The 13,793-nt window shown below is 29.3% G+C and overlaps 1 protein-coding gene across 1 annotated transcript in view; it reads left to right on the top strand.

The window, feature by feature from the left end:
• The window catches only part of NKX6-1 (nK6 homeobox), a 35,621-nt gene extending 33,197 nt beyond the window's left edge, over positions 1-2,424 (top strand). Inside the window, exon 3 of the mRNA XM_051216110.1 lies at positions 1,337-2,424. Within this exon, the coding sequence (XP_051066662.1) occupies positions 1,337-2,272 (936 nt within the window). The 3' untranslated portion in view covers positions 2,273-2,424. The remainder of the gene's footprint in view (positions 1-1,336) is intronic.
• The last annotated feature ends 11,369 nt before the right edge of the window (positions 2,425-13,793 follow it).

Raw genomic sequence — 13,793 nt, 5'->3', positions numbered from 1 at the left:
TTTATCCAGAAATGGATTGATTGATTATAGTTCTTAATATCAAGAGCGGGAAGGTTTAAACCCTTATAAGCGAAATTAAGAGAACCGTTTGGTTAAGAGATTAAAAAAAAGATAATACATCTTACATTTCAGATATTTTCAAATAGAAGGCTGACGTAAATTATTCACAACATTTTTTCAGACTATAATATCAAAAAATGTCACTACGAATGTTACACCTCGTACATTTTTTTTTACAGAAATAATAGTTGAAAACTTGATTCTTTAAAAGTAATAAACATCAACATCGATGTATTTTTTCAAATTTATTGTTATATTTCGTTTACTAACTGACTAAAGGTAAAATTATGATAATGTAATCAAATAATTAGAGAATCTATGCCTTCTAGGATACATAAATATACTTATTGTTTATAAACAAAACTTCTACTAAGAACATATTTAATCCCTTATAGTTTGGTATTTACTCATTTAATAGGCATCATAAATAAAGTGATTATAATTATTTGTTTTTACAAGATTTAAGTCTTTTCTTACATATAAATACTATTGAATGCAACATAATTTATTTCATTGAAACAAAATATCACTAAACGTAACAGTAAAGTACATTATTGCATATTAAAACGATTAAATCACTTAAATAGCTTTACAACGATAACATATAGCTAACTACAGAATTATTTAACGATTAGATAAATATTTAAATAGTTATTCTAATTCTCCATTTAGTAGAAATAAATAATAACTTATAGAAACAAGGATATATTTCATAAGATTCTTATAAGTTTAATTTGTGAATTCCTTCCAACTTATGTATTTATAAAGTTGAATGTTATGGCTAAGAAATTCTTAATATTAGAAAGTTAATTGACGATAGATTTAGTATCCACTCAAATAGGATAAATTTTTTTTTTGAAAATAATAATACATAATAACTTCTATGCGAAATAGGAGCACCAGTGAAAAAAACAGATATATATTAAGTAATCTACTTCATCAAGTTTGCTTACCATGAATCAAATTTCTAAAAAACTATTCATTTTGAGTTATATTGACTACAATTTATACTTAATTTTACTTTAACAGTAACGAACATGATAATTTGCTTGCCTTCCAGTCTCATTAGTCCATAGTGGAAAAGCAGAAATGGATCTATACGTAACTGAATATGCAATATGTTTCGAGATAACTAATGGATAATTCTTATATTATTTATCAATAAGCTTAGACCAAACTGGTTGGTAGAACATCGAAATCAATTTCTTCTAAATATTTTCTATCATAAAATTATCCTAAAATCAAAATGCACAATTTTTTTAATTTATTTTTCAAGGTATGGTTTCAAAATAGACGAACAAAATGGAGAAAAAAGAATGCAGCTGAAATGATGTCAAGTAGATCTAATCTGTTTACAGAAAATCCAACATCTAATCTAACTACTAATGCTGTACAACTAGCTAGTGGTGATTATGATCATACAGATTTAGGAAGTGAAAGTATGAGTGGAGACGATTGTTTTTCATCAGATGATGTAAATATGACTAGGCCAGAATCAAATCATTTGCCATTAGAACAAAATTATCAATCAGAAATGGATAATGAACAAAAACGAACTGCAAATTTCTCTATTCCAATTACTACCAATCACAATTGTCCTACCAATACTATTAGAGATAATTTTGAAGTTAGTAATAGTAATAATACATCTATGGGAATCGATTATACAAATACTCAGAAAATATCATCAACCTCAATTAATCTGAATAAAGATAGTAATTCTTGCAAACAACCACAATTAAATGATCTGAATTTATTAAACTTAATGTCTAAATCGCTTGAACATCAACAAGATTGGTTTCAGAAATATCACCAATCCAACCCACTTAATATATCGCCTACGCAAATGATTAATCCACAACATTCTTCCTTTCTTAATGCATATGGTTTGAATCTGTTAAATTCATCCTGTAATGATAACCAAGACGGAGTATCTCATACTTCAACTATTAGTCAATCGACAAGTAATAACAAAAGAACCTACTCCCTTAATAATGATGATTTTCCTTTAGGATCACCTACATCGAAAGGGTTTAGTATTCCCAAAGTAAATGAAACATCATCTTTAGATCACTCTACATTTAATGAAGAAAATCTGAATATGAAATATAATTTAAAATATCATGCCAATCCAAACTTTTCCAATCACTTAACTACATCTATGAATAATGACAAAAGAAAATTTAATCAAAATAAACATCAGAAATCATAGTTTTCTGAAGATTTATTCTCTTCACACAAAAAAATACATGAGCATTTCAATCACTATTAATGTGGCCATTAATAATAATAATAATAATAATAATGTTTAATCGGTTAACAAAATCCTTCATGATTTGGAATCTCTAATGTAACACTTTCCCCGTTATATCATTATGAAATTGATAAAAAAAAGATCATTACACTTCAAATGAATACAACTTGACTCATCAATCATGTACAGAATTAATATTATCGTTGTTATTATTATCATCATGAATGATCGTACTGCTCTTTTCTATTTTAATGGTCTATTTAATGAATTCAAATTCATCAATTTAATACATAATCATTATTTTTTAATTTTAATGGTAATAAGTTAATCTTAAATAAAATAATGAAATTATGGAAACATAAAATATAATATACATATATTTTCTTTTCAATTGTGTCATATCTTTTCTTTAGTAAATATACTACTTCTAATACTAATTTCACTGTTAGTAATATATAAAGAAGTAGAAGTTGGAATGACTATTACATTACAATTACACCAAAGCTTTATATATATACATATAGAATCATTCTGCTTTAAAGTACACATCAGTAAACTTATTTGATTATGATACATTACACAGTCATAAATAATTGTTTAATTAAAATTTGTAAAAATGTACTATTTCACCTTGAATTTATGACACATTTGTAAAATCAACAATAAAACAGAATATTCAATTATAAATGAGTCAATAAATGAAATTTAGGTTCCAAAAGATATTTCTTTAGAATAAAACAATAATTTAAAAAATGCAGAAAACGTCCATTGTGTATAGTTTCTTCTATTGTTTGTTGTTGTTTTTTTCAGGTGCAATCAGTATGTAATTAGAAATATTTCCATATTATATATTTTAAGATAAACAGTGTTTTTCTTGTATCCATTTATACCGATGGTTATTATGAAAACAGTTGAAATGGATAAGCGTTTTTTTTCCTCTTTTCTTCATAAAGTGATTTTAATTGAATTTACACTTGAAGTTACTGATAAAAATGAAGTCTATTGTTTGCTGTCCAGAGATTATTGTCTAGGTTGGTCAGAAATTAATCTTCTAAACTAGGATCTAGTAGACATATAATTGCAACGTCATCAATCTGTCTGTAGGGATAATGAGTGTAGGTATCGCTTTTTTAAGTAATAATCTAGGATGATTATAGCGAATTTTCTGTTTTTACTTTGGTTATATCAGAAGTAAATTGTTCTTGTGAAAGGAACATTTTTGAACAAAGCCGAAATATTAACTGATATCATTTCTTTTCCAGACAGTTGGATGAACAAAATCGAAAGAATCAGAAGAGTCGTGTCATCTAATCTCTTTTTTGGTCAGTTCTAGGACTCCAACCAACTATTTAAAAATCACTTGGTAGGAAAAGTCATTGGTATTCATTCTAAGATAACGAGGAAAACTTTTCATTTTACCTTCAGTATGTCATACAACCATGCGGTAGAATAACTTGATGGTCTTAAATGTCCGAAGAAGTCTTCGTTGATGGTTATCCTGTCTTTAATTTTTTATAGAAATTTCTTAAAATTGTGTTTAGTTTTATTGCTTGTAGTTCTATCTCTGGAGAAACTATCTGCATCTGCCAGTGTAGAGGTCAATTTACCCGTAAGTTCGTTACAGCATAGGAGAATTACCCCAACACCATTGAATGAACAAAGCAATAATAAATCGTTATTTCGTAAATATCATTTAATTGATATTTGTGTTCTTTTGATGGAAGCAATTGCGTAGTAGAGTAGTATCAGTATATTGATAGTGATAACTGAGAGAGGTTGGTTTAAGTTACTTGAAAATTTTTGTCAAAGACTGTGATGAAGTAACTTGTTTGCTTGATGAGAATTTCCAATTGGGTATTTGTGTGGAGTTGGTCAATTTCTGTCTGTGTTGAAAACCTTTGAATCAGTCGACAATTCATGCATTTGGGAGGTCGATGATGGAATACCAGAGTAGATGGATATATATTTCTCAGGCAATTAGGAAAAAAAGGTATTTGATATCGTCTGTTTTTATTATACGAAACAAAATCATACAGTATTCTGCAAATGAGCAATATGAGATCGGCTTTAAAGATATCCATAGATAATTTTTAATCAACTTCAACCTTCTAACCAAAATGCTCAGTGAGTTCAGAATATGGTTCGAGAGACCTTAAAAACTACATTTATATAGCAGTAATAACAGAAAGCTAAATTAGAACAATAAATACAATCAAATAATATTCTTTGCAATTTGATCCTCATCAAGCTTTACTCCAATATACAATAATATTTAAATGCATATATAAATTATCAAGTCACTCAAGGCAGTTTATGAGTCAGTGATAATATTGGAAGATAACAGTACAATAGATTACATAGATAAAAATAATAAGCTCAACTTTTATTTCCGTTACATGAATAATACTTTCATAATTGTTTGTCAGGGCATTGAAAAAAGAACTCTTAGAACTATTTAATAATAAGCACTCAGCAATAAAATTTACATATAAAGCGAAACTTGATAATAAGATACATTTCCTCGACGTTGTGTTAAACAGAAGAGGACGTGGTTCTGTCAGTAGAAGTGTGAGTAAAAAAGTTCGTCTTCAAGCCAATACACACATTTCTCGATCTTTGTACGCATACATTATAGGAGAAACCTGGTTAGATGTTTTGCAAATAGATCGAGAAAGATATGTTCAAATGACACTGTAAACAACGAACTAGAGCTTATTTATAATACGTTGGTTGGAATGGATTATTCAGGTTTTCTGAAGAAACACTTGCACGTAATGAACAGGAAAATAGTGAAATCAGCGGTTAGTAAGAAACCTTTCTTCATGATGCTACAATCCAATGGAGATGTCTAGTGATATTCTACGAGATAGACTGATTAGAGAAACGAAGAGAAAGTTTCATGCAGCTAACCTCTGTATATCGTTCTTCAACCGAACTAGTGGAATTCATCAAATAAAGGATAAGTTACATGGTTTTGCCACATCCATATATATCTACTAATTCAACAATATTGGGCGCACAACCAGACAATTGGGTCAACGAGTTACTGAACTCCCTTCGTGGTTATGAAAGGGTATCATGAAGACAATACGCATCTCTGTTCTATCACACTTGATCGGGAGCAGTCGTGTAGCAGATGGATATAGGTCATTTAGTGATTTATCGCATCCCTATTAGTTTCCCTTATGGGGTCAGATCTCATCTCTTACATATAGCAGAAGCTATAGGGATTCGAGTTAACAAACCACATATCTATATTCATAAGAAATTCGCCACTTTCGTCTCTTCCTTGACCGAATTAGTCTTAATAAAAGATTTTATTTATTATTTTCCATACTTTTAATTCATTCATTTCTCTTCAGCCACCATTTTTTCTTCATTGTCCGATTATCTAAACACATCTTATTATCAAATCTTATCATTTTTAATGAATGTTATTTCAGTGTCTGTATTTCTCGAGCCATTGACCTAATTCTTATTATGAAACATTGATTCAAGCCTTTATTATTCTTATCACAACTAGTACACCTGTCATCACAATAAAAATTTGTACTTTTCACTTATGTTTATTTGTGTAATCTATTCTATTATTATCATTGACTCATAAACTGCCTTGATTGTTTTGATAATTTCATTTGCGTATATAGATATTATTGTATATTCGAGTAAAGCTCGATGAGGATTTAATTGAAAATAATATTATTCGCTCATTATTTGCGGTGTTGTAATTCACAATATGGGAATTTTCAAAATTAGATAACCAAATCTTTACACTAGCTCTTTTGAATGAAGGATTGAAGCGGCATCGACAAAGGTGTTCAGTATGATTATTAAGCAACGAAAGCCTTCTTTACTCTTCCATGAAGAAATCACTGTCACTAAGTATTTTTGAACTGATTTCTTTACAAAGAAAGAAAGTGCGATAAATCTATTTCTCTGATATAGCAAAATAATATATTTGTTACAAAATTACAGGACTTGTTAATAAAATCTAACAATCATAAAGTAAATGCTTAATTTGAAAAATGTCCGCCAATTCTCTCAAAATGACTCAGACTTAACTGTTCTTGCATTTTCATACAAATTGCATCTTATTTCCATTCTTTACTGTTCGATCCTCTTGTCTCTCTGCTGCCCGACCTTCTGTTCACGACTAACATCATAGACTACTTATGTCAATATAATTAGCACACACCACAACGGAACTTCAGTCGTTACATAATTTTTTTAAACTATAAATTAACATTCATCCATTCTCTTAATCCTACCATTTTATTTCACTATTTCTAATCATGAATAATGATTCGAAGCCCGAAAGTAGGATGAATTCGTTTTATTTCCAAAATTATGTTATCCCAGCATTTTCACATTGGTCAAACAAGTTGCATATTATCCATGACTTTTCTTAGAGCTAATAAAATGAATAATGTAAATGTATAATTGATGTTTGAGGTTTAAAGACAGGTCATCAATTGCCATTTCTGAAATTATATAAGGATTTTTAACAGACCTCAGTAGTTACAAGTGCATTTAAGTGGTCAGAAAACAGTAATCAAATTTGAGTAGGCAATTATTAATCTACTGAGTGTTTTATGGAAGACTGTAACCAATTAGAGAACTACTAAAAATCCCAAAATAATAAAGAATTAATTTATTTCTATTTAAAACTCTCTAACAGTTCTATACATCATAAATCAGCTACAGTTGAAAAAAGACCAATGAACTCTGATTTATCAGCCTAAAAAAACCAATATTATCCTCGAGAACTAAACATTATGAGTTTAAATAAGCTGTTTACTATAGATGTCAAATGATAAGGTGACAAATACGAGGATGAAACAGCTTCTCATCCTTGCTTGGTTTTTAATAGTCCTCAACCAATATTATTTCTACATGAAAACTGTCTCGGAACAAAATCTATTATGGTATGTCAGTGAAAGATAATCCATAATCAAGCGTTATTTGTTAATCATTACGATTGGTAAGGATTCTGTCTTGACAGACTACATTCAAAGAATCGTCGAACACTTACATGTTCAGTAAAACAGAACAAAATATTATCATTATCACAAAATAAGCTCATATCATTTTTAGAAATTAATTCATATCGAATAATTTAAGAAATACCATTTTACAGGAGTTATGAAAATGTTTTGCGAATAATAATTAACCTAATTGCATTCAGATAGTGAAATATAATGAAGAGAGAAAAAACACCCCAATCTACTGAACAAACAATTTGCATAATCATATGAAAATAATGTGAAATTAATTCGACCATATGAGTACACTTGTAATATTTATAAATCTGCTTTTATTAGATACCTTTATATATATATATATATATATATATATATATATATATATATATATATATATATATATATATATATATACTACAAGAATATAATTGTGATGTTCCACGCATTCAAAAGTCATCCAATGTTTATGAACACTTATTGATCGTGTAGTGAAGTGTAGAAGTATACAAATATATAAATGTTTAATGTAATTAATTATTCAACATATATTTAGTTGAATTAATTGTCTCTACTTATCTCTATGTAATAATGAAACAAAAACAAATCAACCTAAGTGTTATTGTTTCGTTTGTTTTTTGAAGGGTCACTTACAAGATTTTATATTCATGAATTGAGTTATAGAAACTTCATACTAGGTGCAATAAACAATATGGTGTGATTTACTTTTTTTTATATACCTATATTGAGAAAAATGAATAAATAATTAATATCTAATTAATTTTATTCTATTTATATGCATAATGACTTCATATTATTATATATTTGTCTCTTTGAGAAGGATAGCTAGCTTCTGTTAATTTATACAATTTGTCTGTAAAGATAAAATGACAACTGAAATTTGTATACAAATGAATTTAGTTAAACTTTTATTCGCTAATCACTTATTAAGAAAAGTAGAAAGTCAAACAGTCTTAATATAGACGGTAATAGAGTAATAAAACTAAGTTATAAAGAAATGTTACTCTGTATGACCCAGTTACTATATTTATTATTAATTACCGTATTACTACTTTAGAGTATTTGCACATAACTAGTTCTTTATTATGTAATTATAATGGATACTTTTTGAGATTATTTCACAACAGGATTTGGAGGAATGTGTCAAAATTAAAAGTTGTCATAGATACCATTAACATTAATTTAGTTTTTTGTCTAACATGGTAGCACATAACTCACATCAACTAGTGAATAAAACTGATAATTATGTATTTTTCAAATAAAGTTATATTCACTATTTAATTTAATCATCCTTAGATTACTCGAAAATGAAACAACACAATGTTGATTCAGTTCAGCTTGACGAGAGAAGTTCCTTTTCTTCAGTTTAATGACTAATGTTCTTGTGTAAAATTAGTTTAAACAAAAAAATTCCGAAATAATCTTAAAAAAATCATTCGATCTGAAGTGATTTACTAACCCCAATAATGACGTGAATTAATACATAAACCCTTCAAGGGTACCAACAAAAATTATTGACAATTAATGACAAAGCTAAAAATGATTCATCTAAACCATGTTGCCTTCCACTTATCTCTGTATTCAAAATACAGGCATATGTTTTGTTTCAATCAATTATTATTTACTAAACAATGATTTCTGCATAATTCCAGGTTACTCAAAGTCAACAGTCAAAACATACTGACAGAAGCTTTATACACAATGACATTTTTAATGAATAATATAACCTATACAATACTAAATATTTTCTTGTGCAAGCAGGCATTCTTCTCAAAGTAAACTCTCTGATAAAACGAAGACAATATTTCGAAGAGAATACTACTTCTTTTCGCGAAGTAATTTTTTCACAAATAACTTTTAGTACTTTTAGTAGAACTGTGTAAATTTCTTTAGAAATCGTATAACTTTATACTTTCACTATCAGTGAATTTCGTTTTTGAATATATATATAACTCAGCCTGGAGCCCCTCTGAAGCTACTTCCGGTCCCAAGCCCGGATAAAGGAGGAGAGGTGGGCATGAAGTTAACGAGCTAATCCTATAGGAAATTAACTCGCTAAAAGAACGCCAACCATAAAAGATAATTCAAGTATATGTATAAATGAGATATTATAACAGCAGAAAACTGGTGCTGTTGTTAGAAATCATGAATCACTTAATATCAGTGAAAATACAAAAAAAATTATAAATGAGGATTTATTTAAGATTTAAAATAAATCAAAAACTTATGTAAAACATTGATTTTTAAATGTTTTATTTTTACACAAATGAATAGTAAGATCTTGATAAACTAAGCTTATTACTAATTGATCAATAACTTTCTAAATAAACACAAGCTTAAGATTACAATTGGTTGATCACTGGGTGGTGACCAATGTCATGTGTGTCAAGTCCTTATTAGTGCAGATCGAATGCTATCGACCATGACGCAACGTGGCCACCAGTCTAGGTGACTCGACACTGCGGGCACTCTATATTGAGATTTAGATGGTGGTTGGAGGTAGTCGACAGGAAACCCTGGACCCGGGTTTCGTGCTACTTAGCACTCGTCAGCAAGGTGTACCTGTAATCTTGAGGGAACGAGTGGTCCCTGACGGATTTGATCCCGTGTCACCCAGCTTCACAGTCAGAGACGTTACCACTGAGCTTAAGATTTTATAAAATTAACGATTTTTGACCACCGGATATGATTAATATAACAATTTGCTCTTAAAATGTAACTCAATGTTATAGGCAACTAGTAAAAGAAATTAATCCCATAAGTCACTGTTACTTCAATTAACTAAATACTTACTCACTATAGATTTAAATAACTCAAAGAATTCTCTTTAAGAATCTAAACAATTCCTAACGTTTATATATACTTGATCAAGTATAATCATTTTCTACATTAAAAAAGATTCGATAAAAAATACTAAACATTCTTAAATAGATTATATAATAAAGTAAAACTTTGATAAAATTTCAACTTAGATTTTAATTACAAAATTATTAACGTCTATTTCTTGTTATATGGTTAAAGGAAATCTAAAAAAACAAACAAAACAAACAGCACTAGATAAACAGAATTTGTTTTGAAATGTGTTATTCATTGAAATAAGTTCAACATAACATTTGAACTTACACTATTAATCCCCTAAAGTATTTATACTGAATTGAATAATAGTTATAAAATATAAATATGAGTAATTATTTAAGATATTTAGAATTTGAGAACTAGAAATAGTATAAATTGTATTAGATTCTAAATTTATTTTTATTGAATAAACTTGATATTATGATCAGTAACTATAATGTTTATTATAAAAGTTGAACTATTTGATTGATCATGAATCAATAACAAATTGATATAAATTGAAATTCTTGACCATTTAACTACTACTATATAAATTTAATTTACATCATAATCTCTATAGTAATAAAGATATGAATTACTTTACCATTGTTAATTATAAATTGTATTATTAGAATATTAATAAATATAATACCGGTTAATTAATGTAGGAAAGTTTCATGTAGATTAAAATAAGGTTAATATTTTTCAACTATTATTTAATGGCAATTTATAGCATGTGAATTGTTAAATTACTTTATTCACATTCATATTTAATATCATTAATTTGATTGACCGACATTTTTTATTACCATTATAAGTTATAATAATGATAACAGTAGTAACAGTGATTGTAGGTAGAGTATATATTTACGTAGACATTCATGAATATGATTACAATGATTATAGTACTGATTATGATAATGATAATGAATTATGGTTTTTTTTAAAATATTTTAACAATACAGAATCGTATAACTCCTTAAGTAAGTAACAATACATGTAATTTATTGACGATAATGATAAACATTAACAATGGTAGTAGTAAATATAAGCGCTCAGTATAATGGACCAAACGTGATATTTTTCATTTAGATAAAAAAAATATTTATTAAATATAATTAACCTTGAATAAACACTTGTAACATATATTGATCATTTAGTAGTTAAATTCATGAGTCAGTTGAAGGTAGACCATCATAAAAAACTTGGAAGCACTGGACGGCCGTTTCGTCCTATTGTGGGACTCCTCGGCAGTGCGCATCTACGATTCTGCACCGCGGGATTAAAACCCAGGACCAATCAGTCTCGAACGCGAACGCTTAACCTCTAGACCACTGAGCCGGCCGGCATCCAATGATGTTAATGACCAACTTCAACTAATCCACGAACTTGAGCGACACATCCACCATTGTGTTCAGTGAGTTGCTATCTCACAATAGACCCAGTTGGACTCCACTGGTTACTGCTTCTCACTAGAACTCCAGGAAATATTTATTGAAGACCGCAATTAATGAGATAGTAACTCACTGGTGACAACGGTGGACGGTGGTGCAACTTCGTGGATTGGTTGAAGTTAGACATTAACACCGCTGGATGCCGACTAGCTCAGTAATTTACAGGTTAAGCGTTTGCGCGTGAGACCGATAGGTCCCGGGTTCTAATATCGCAAGGCGGGGTCTTGGATGCGCACTGCCATGGAGTTCTACACTAGGACAAAACGGTCGTCCAGTGCTTCTAGGTTTGCCATGGTGGCCTAGCTTTAATTGACTCATGAATTAAACTACTAAGTTACTATAATATCCACAAAACCCCACGCTGAATAAATTAATCGGTAATAAAATTGTCAATATTATTTTTCGATAATTAACTTTAATGATTTAATAAAATTACTTTCTTTCCTAATCAGTTTTATTCGAGTGAATATTTCTAATGAGAATCTAATGAAGAGACCCCAGGTTGTCATATTAATTATTGATAAATGTCAATTCTTTCGTGAAGGAATAATGGCGATAACTTTTTTTCTAATTTAACATTTCCTCACAAACTTTATTGCTATTTGGTTGGTTATTCTGTGTTTTAGTTTATTGATTTTATTATGCATTGCAGGACAACGTTTCGCTATTGTGTTTATAGAGTTGCTCCACATCAAATTTGTCATTTTGAACGTTAATTTTTTATGATCACCTAACTCTTTATGGCTTTTGATTAGTTTATAGATTATTGTCAAAGTTCTGTGAGTCAGTGTCCAGTCCATCGAATTCGTATTTGATCCCTATTGTATTAGAAGAATCCCAATCATTCCTAATTACAAATTGCCAAGAGTCGTTTGTAAAATTCAACACGATTGAAAGGTGACATTTTTAGATTCAAAGTTCCTCACCGATTAACTATTTTTCATTTAAGTTCTGAGACCAGTGTTCTGATATGACTATAACATCAAATCTCATTATTTATCTTCGGTTGAAAAGAAAATAGGATTTATTTCTAGAATGCTCTGGGTCAAAATAAAATTTTGTTCAGAATTAATAACTTCATCCCAGTTAAAAATTTTAGGAAAAGAGATAATTTGCTTATAAAGCACATTATTTTAGGAACTTTACAAATACTTAACACAATGAAAAACCAAATAGTCTAAATATCAATAAATGTATGTTAATGCAAAACTTAGTAATAAAAGATGAAACAAATGAATCATGATGCATATAATAATAAAATCCTATCTCCATAACGTATATTCAACTTTCATCCTAAATAAACAGAAACGCTCATCCTGGATTCCGCTGCTTACAATCATTGATCTCTGCTTAAAATGCTTATAACTTACTAAGAATTACGGGATAATCAGCATTGGATGCAAATATGCTAAAAACAGATTGATGAATTGCAGTCCTAAACATCAGGGGAAAATTAAAACCACAAATAAATATATTTTTTTCAATTTTTCAACTAAGGATATTAACCCGTACCGGATATATATATAGGCTGATCACCTATTCAATAAAAAATTATAAATTGAATTATTGATATTGAGCCATTATATAGATTATTGCAAATGAAGGCCAAAATAATTCCGTATAGTTACTGAAAATAACTGTTATTAATCCAGTTCCCGTAATACTTCTTTAAGTACCTCCAAAGTTTGTCATCTAAATTTTCAATTTACTCATATATCACTAGTTTAGAATAATGCTATTTATTGTTTGAAAATATTATTTTTCCCTTAAATATTCACATCTTTTATAAGGAAAAAACATGTCAAATAACTGAACAGTCAGTTTTCAAACTACATCAGATTTTCTCTAAATATAATCTATGAAGCAATGTTACAAAAAGCCATGACTATTGAATTTAGCTCTTTACTTCAAAGATAACCTTCCTTTTACTGGTGTGACGCCAGTGCTCTCACATGGCTATGCATATATAGCCTCTGTCAGGGAAGTCCTACTCACTGCCTTCTCACGGCGGGGTGCTGTTTACGAAATTGAGAGCACGCAAGGCGAATGTCAGGCGCTTCAACCGGGTTGGTGGACATGGAGAGTCCACCTAGTTGAGTCGGAAAACCCCCATTCCAAACTAATAATGAACATGGGCTCCAGGATCCTGAGGGAACAAATGGCGGATGGACCAGTCGTTGGTCACCGGCT

Source organism: Schistosoma haematobium, chromosome 4 (genome assembly GCF_000699445.3).
Source record: "Schistosoma haematobium chromosome 4, whole genome shotgun sequence".
Classification (NCBI taxonomy): domain Eukaryota; kingdom Metazoa; phylum Platyhelminthes; class Trematoda; order Strigeidida; family Schistosomatidae; genus Schistosoma; species Schistosoma haematobium.
Note: the sequence above shows the minus strand (reverse complement) of the source record. Positions and strands in the feature narration are given on the sequence as shown.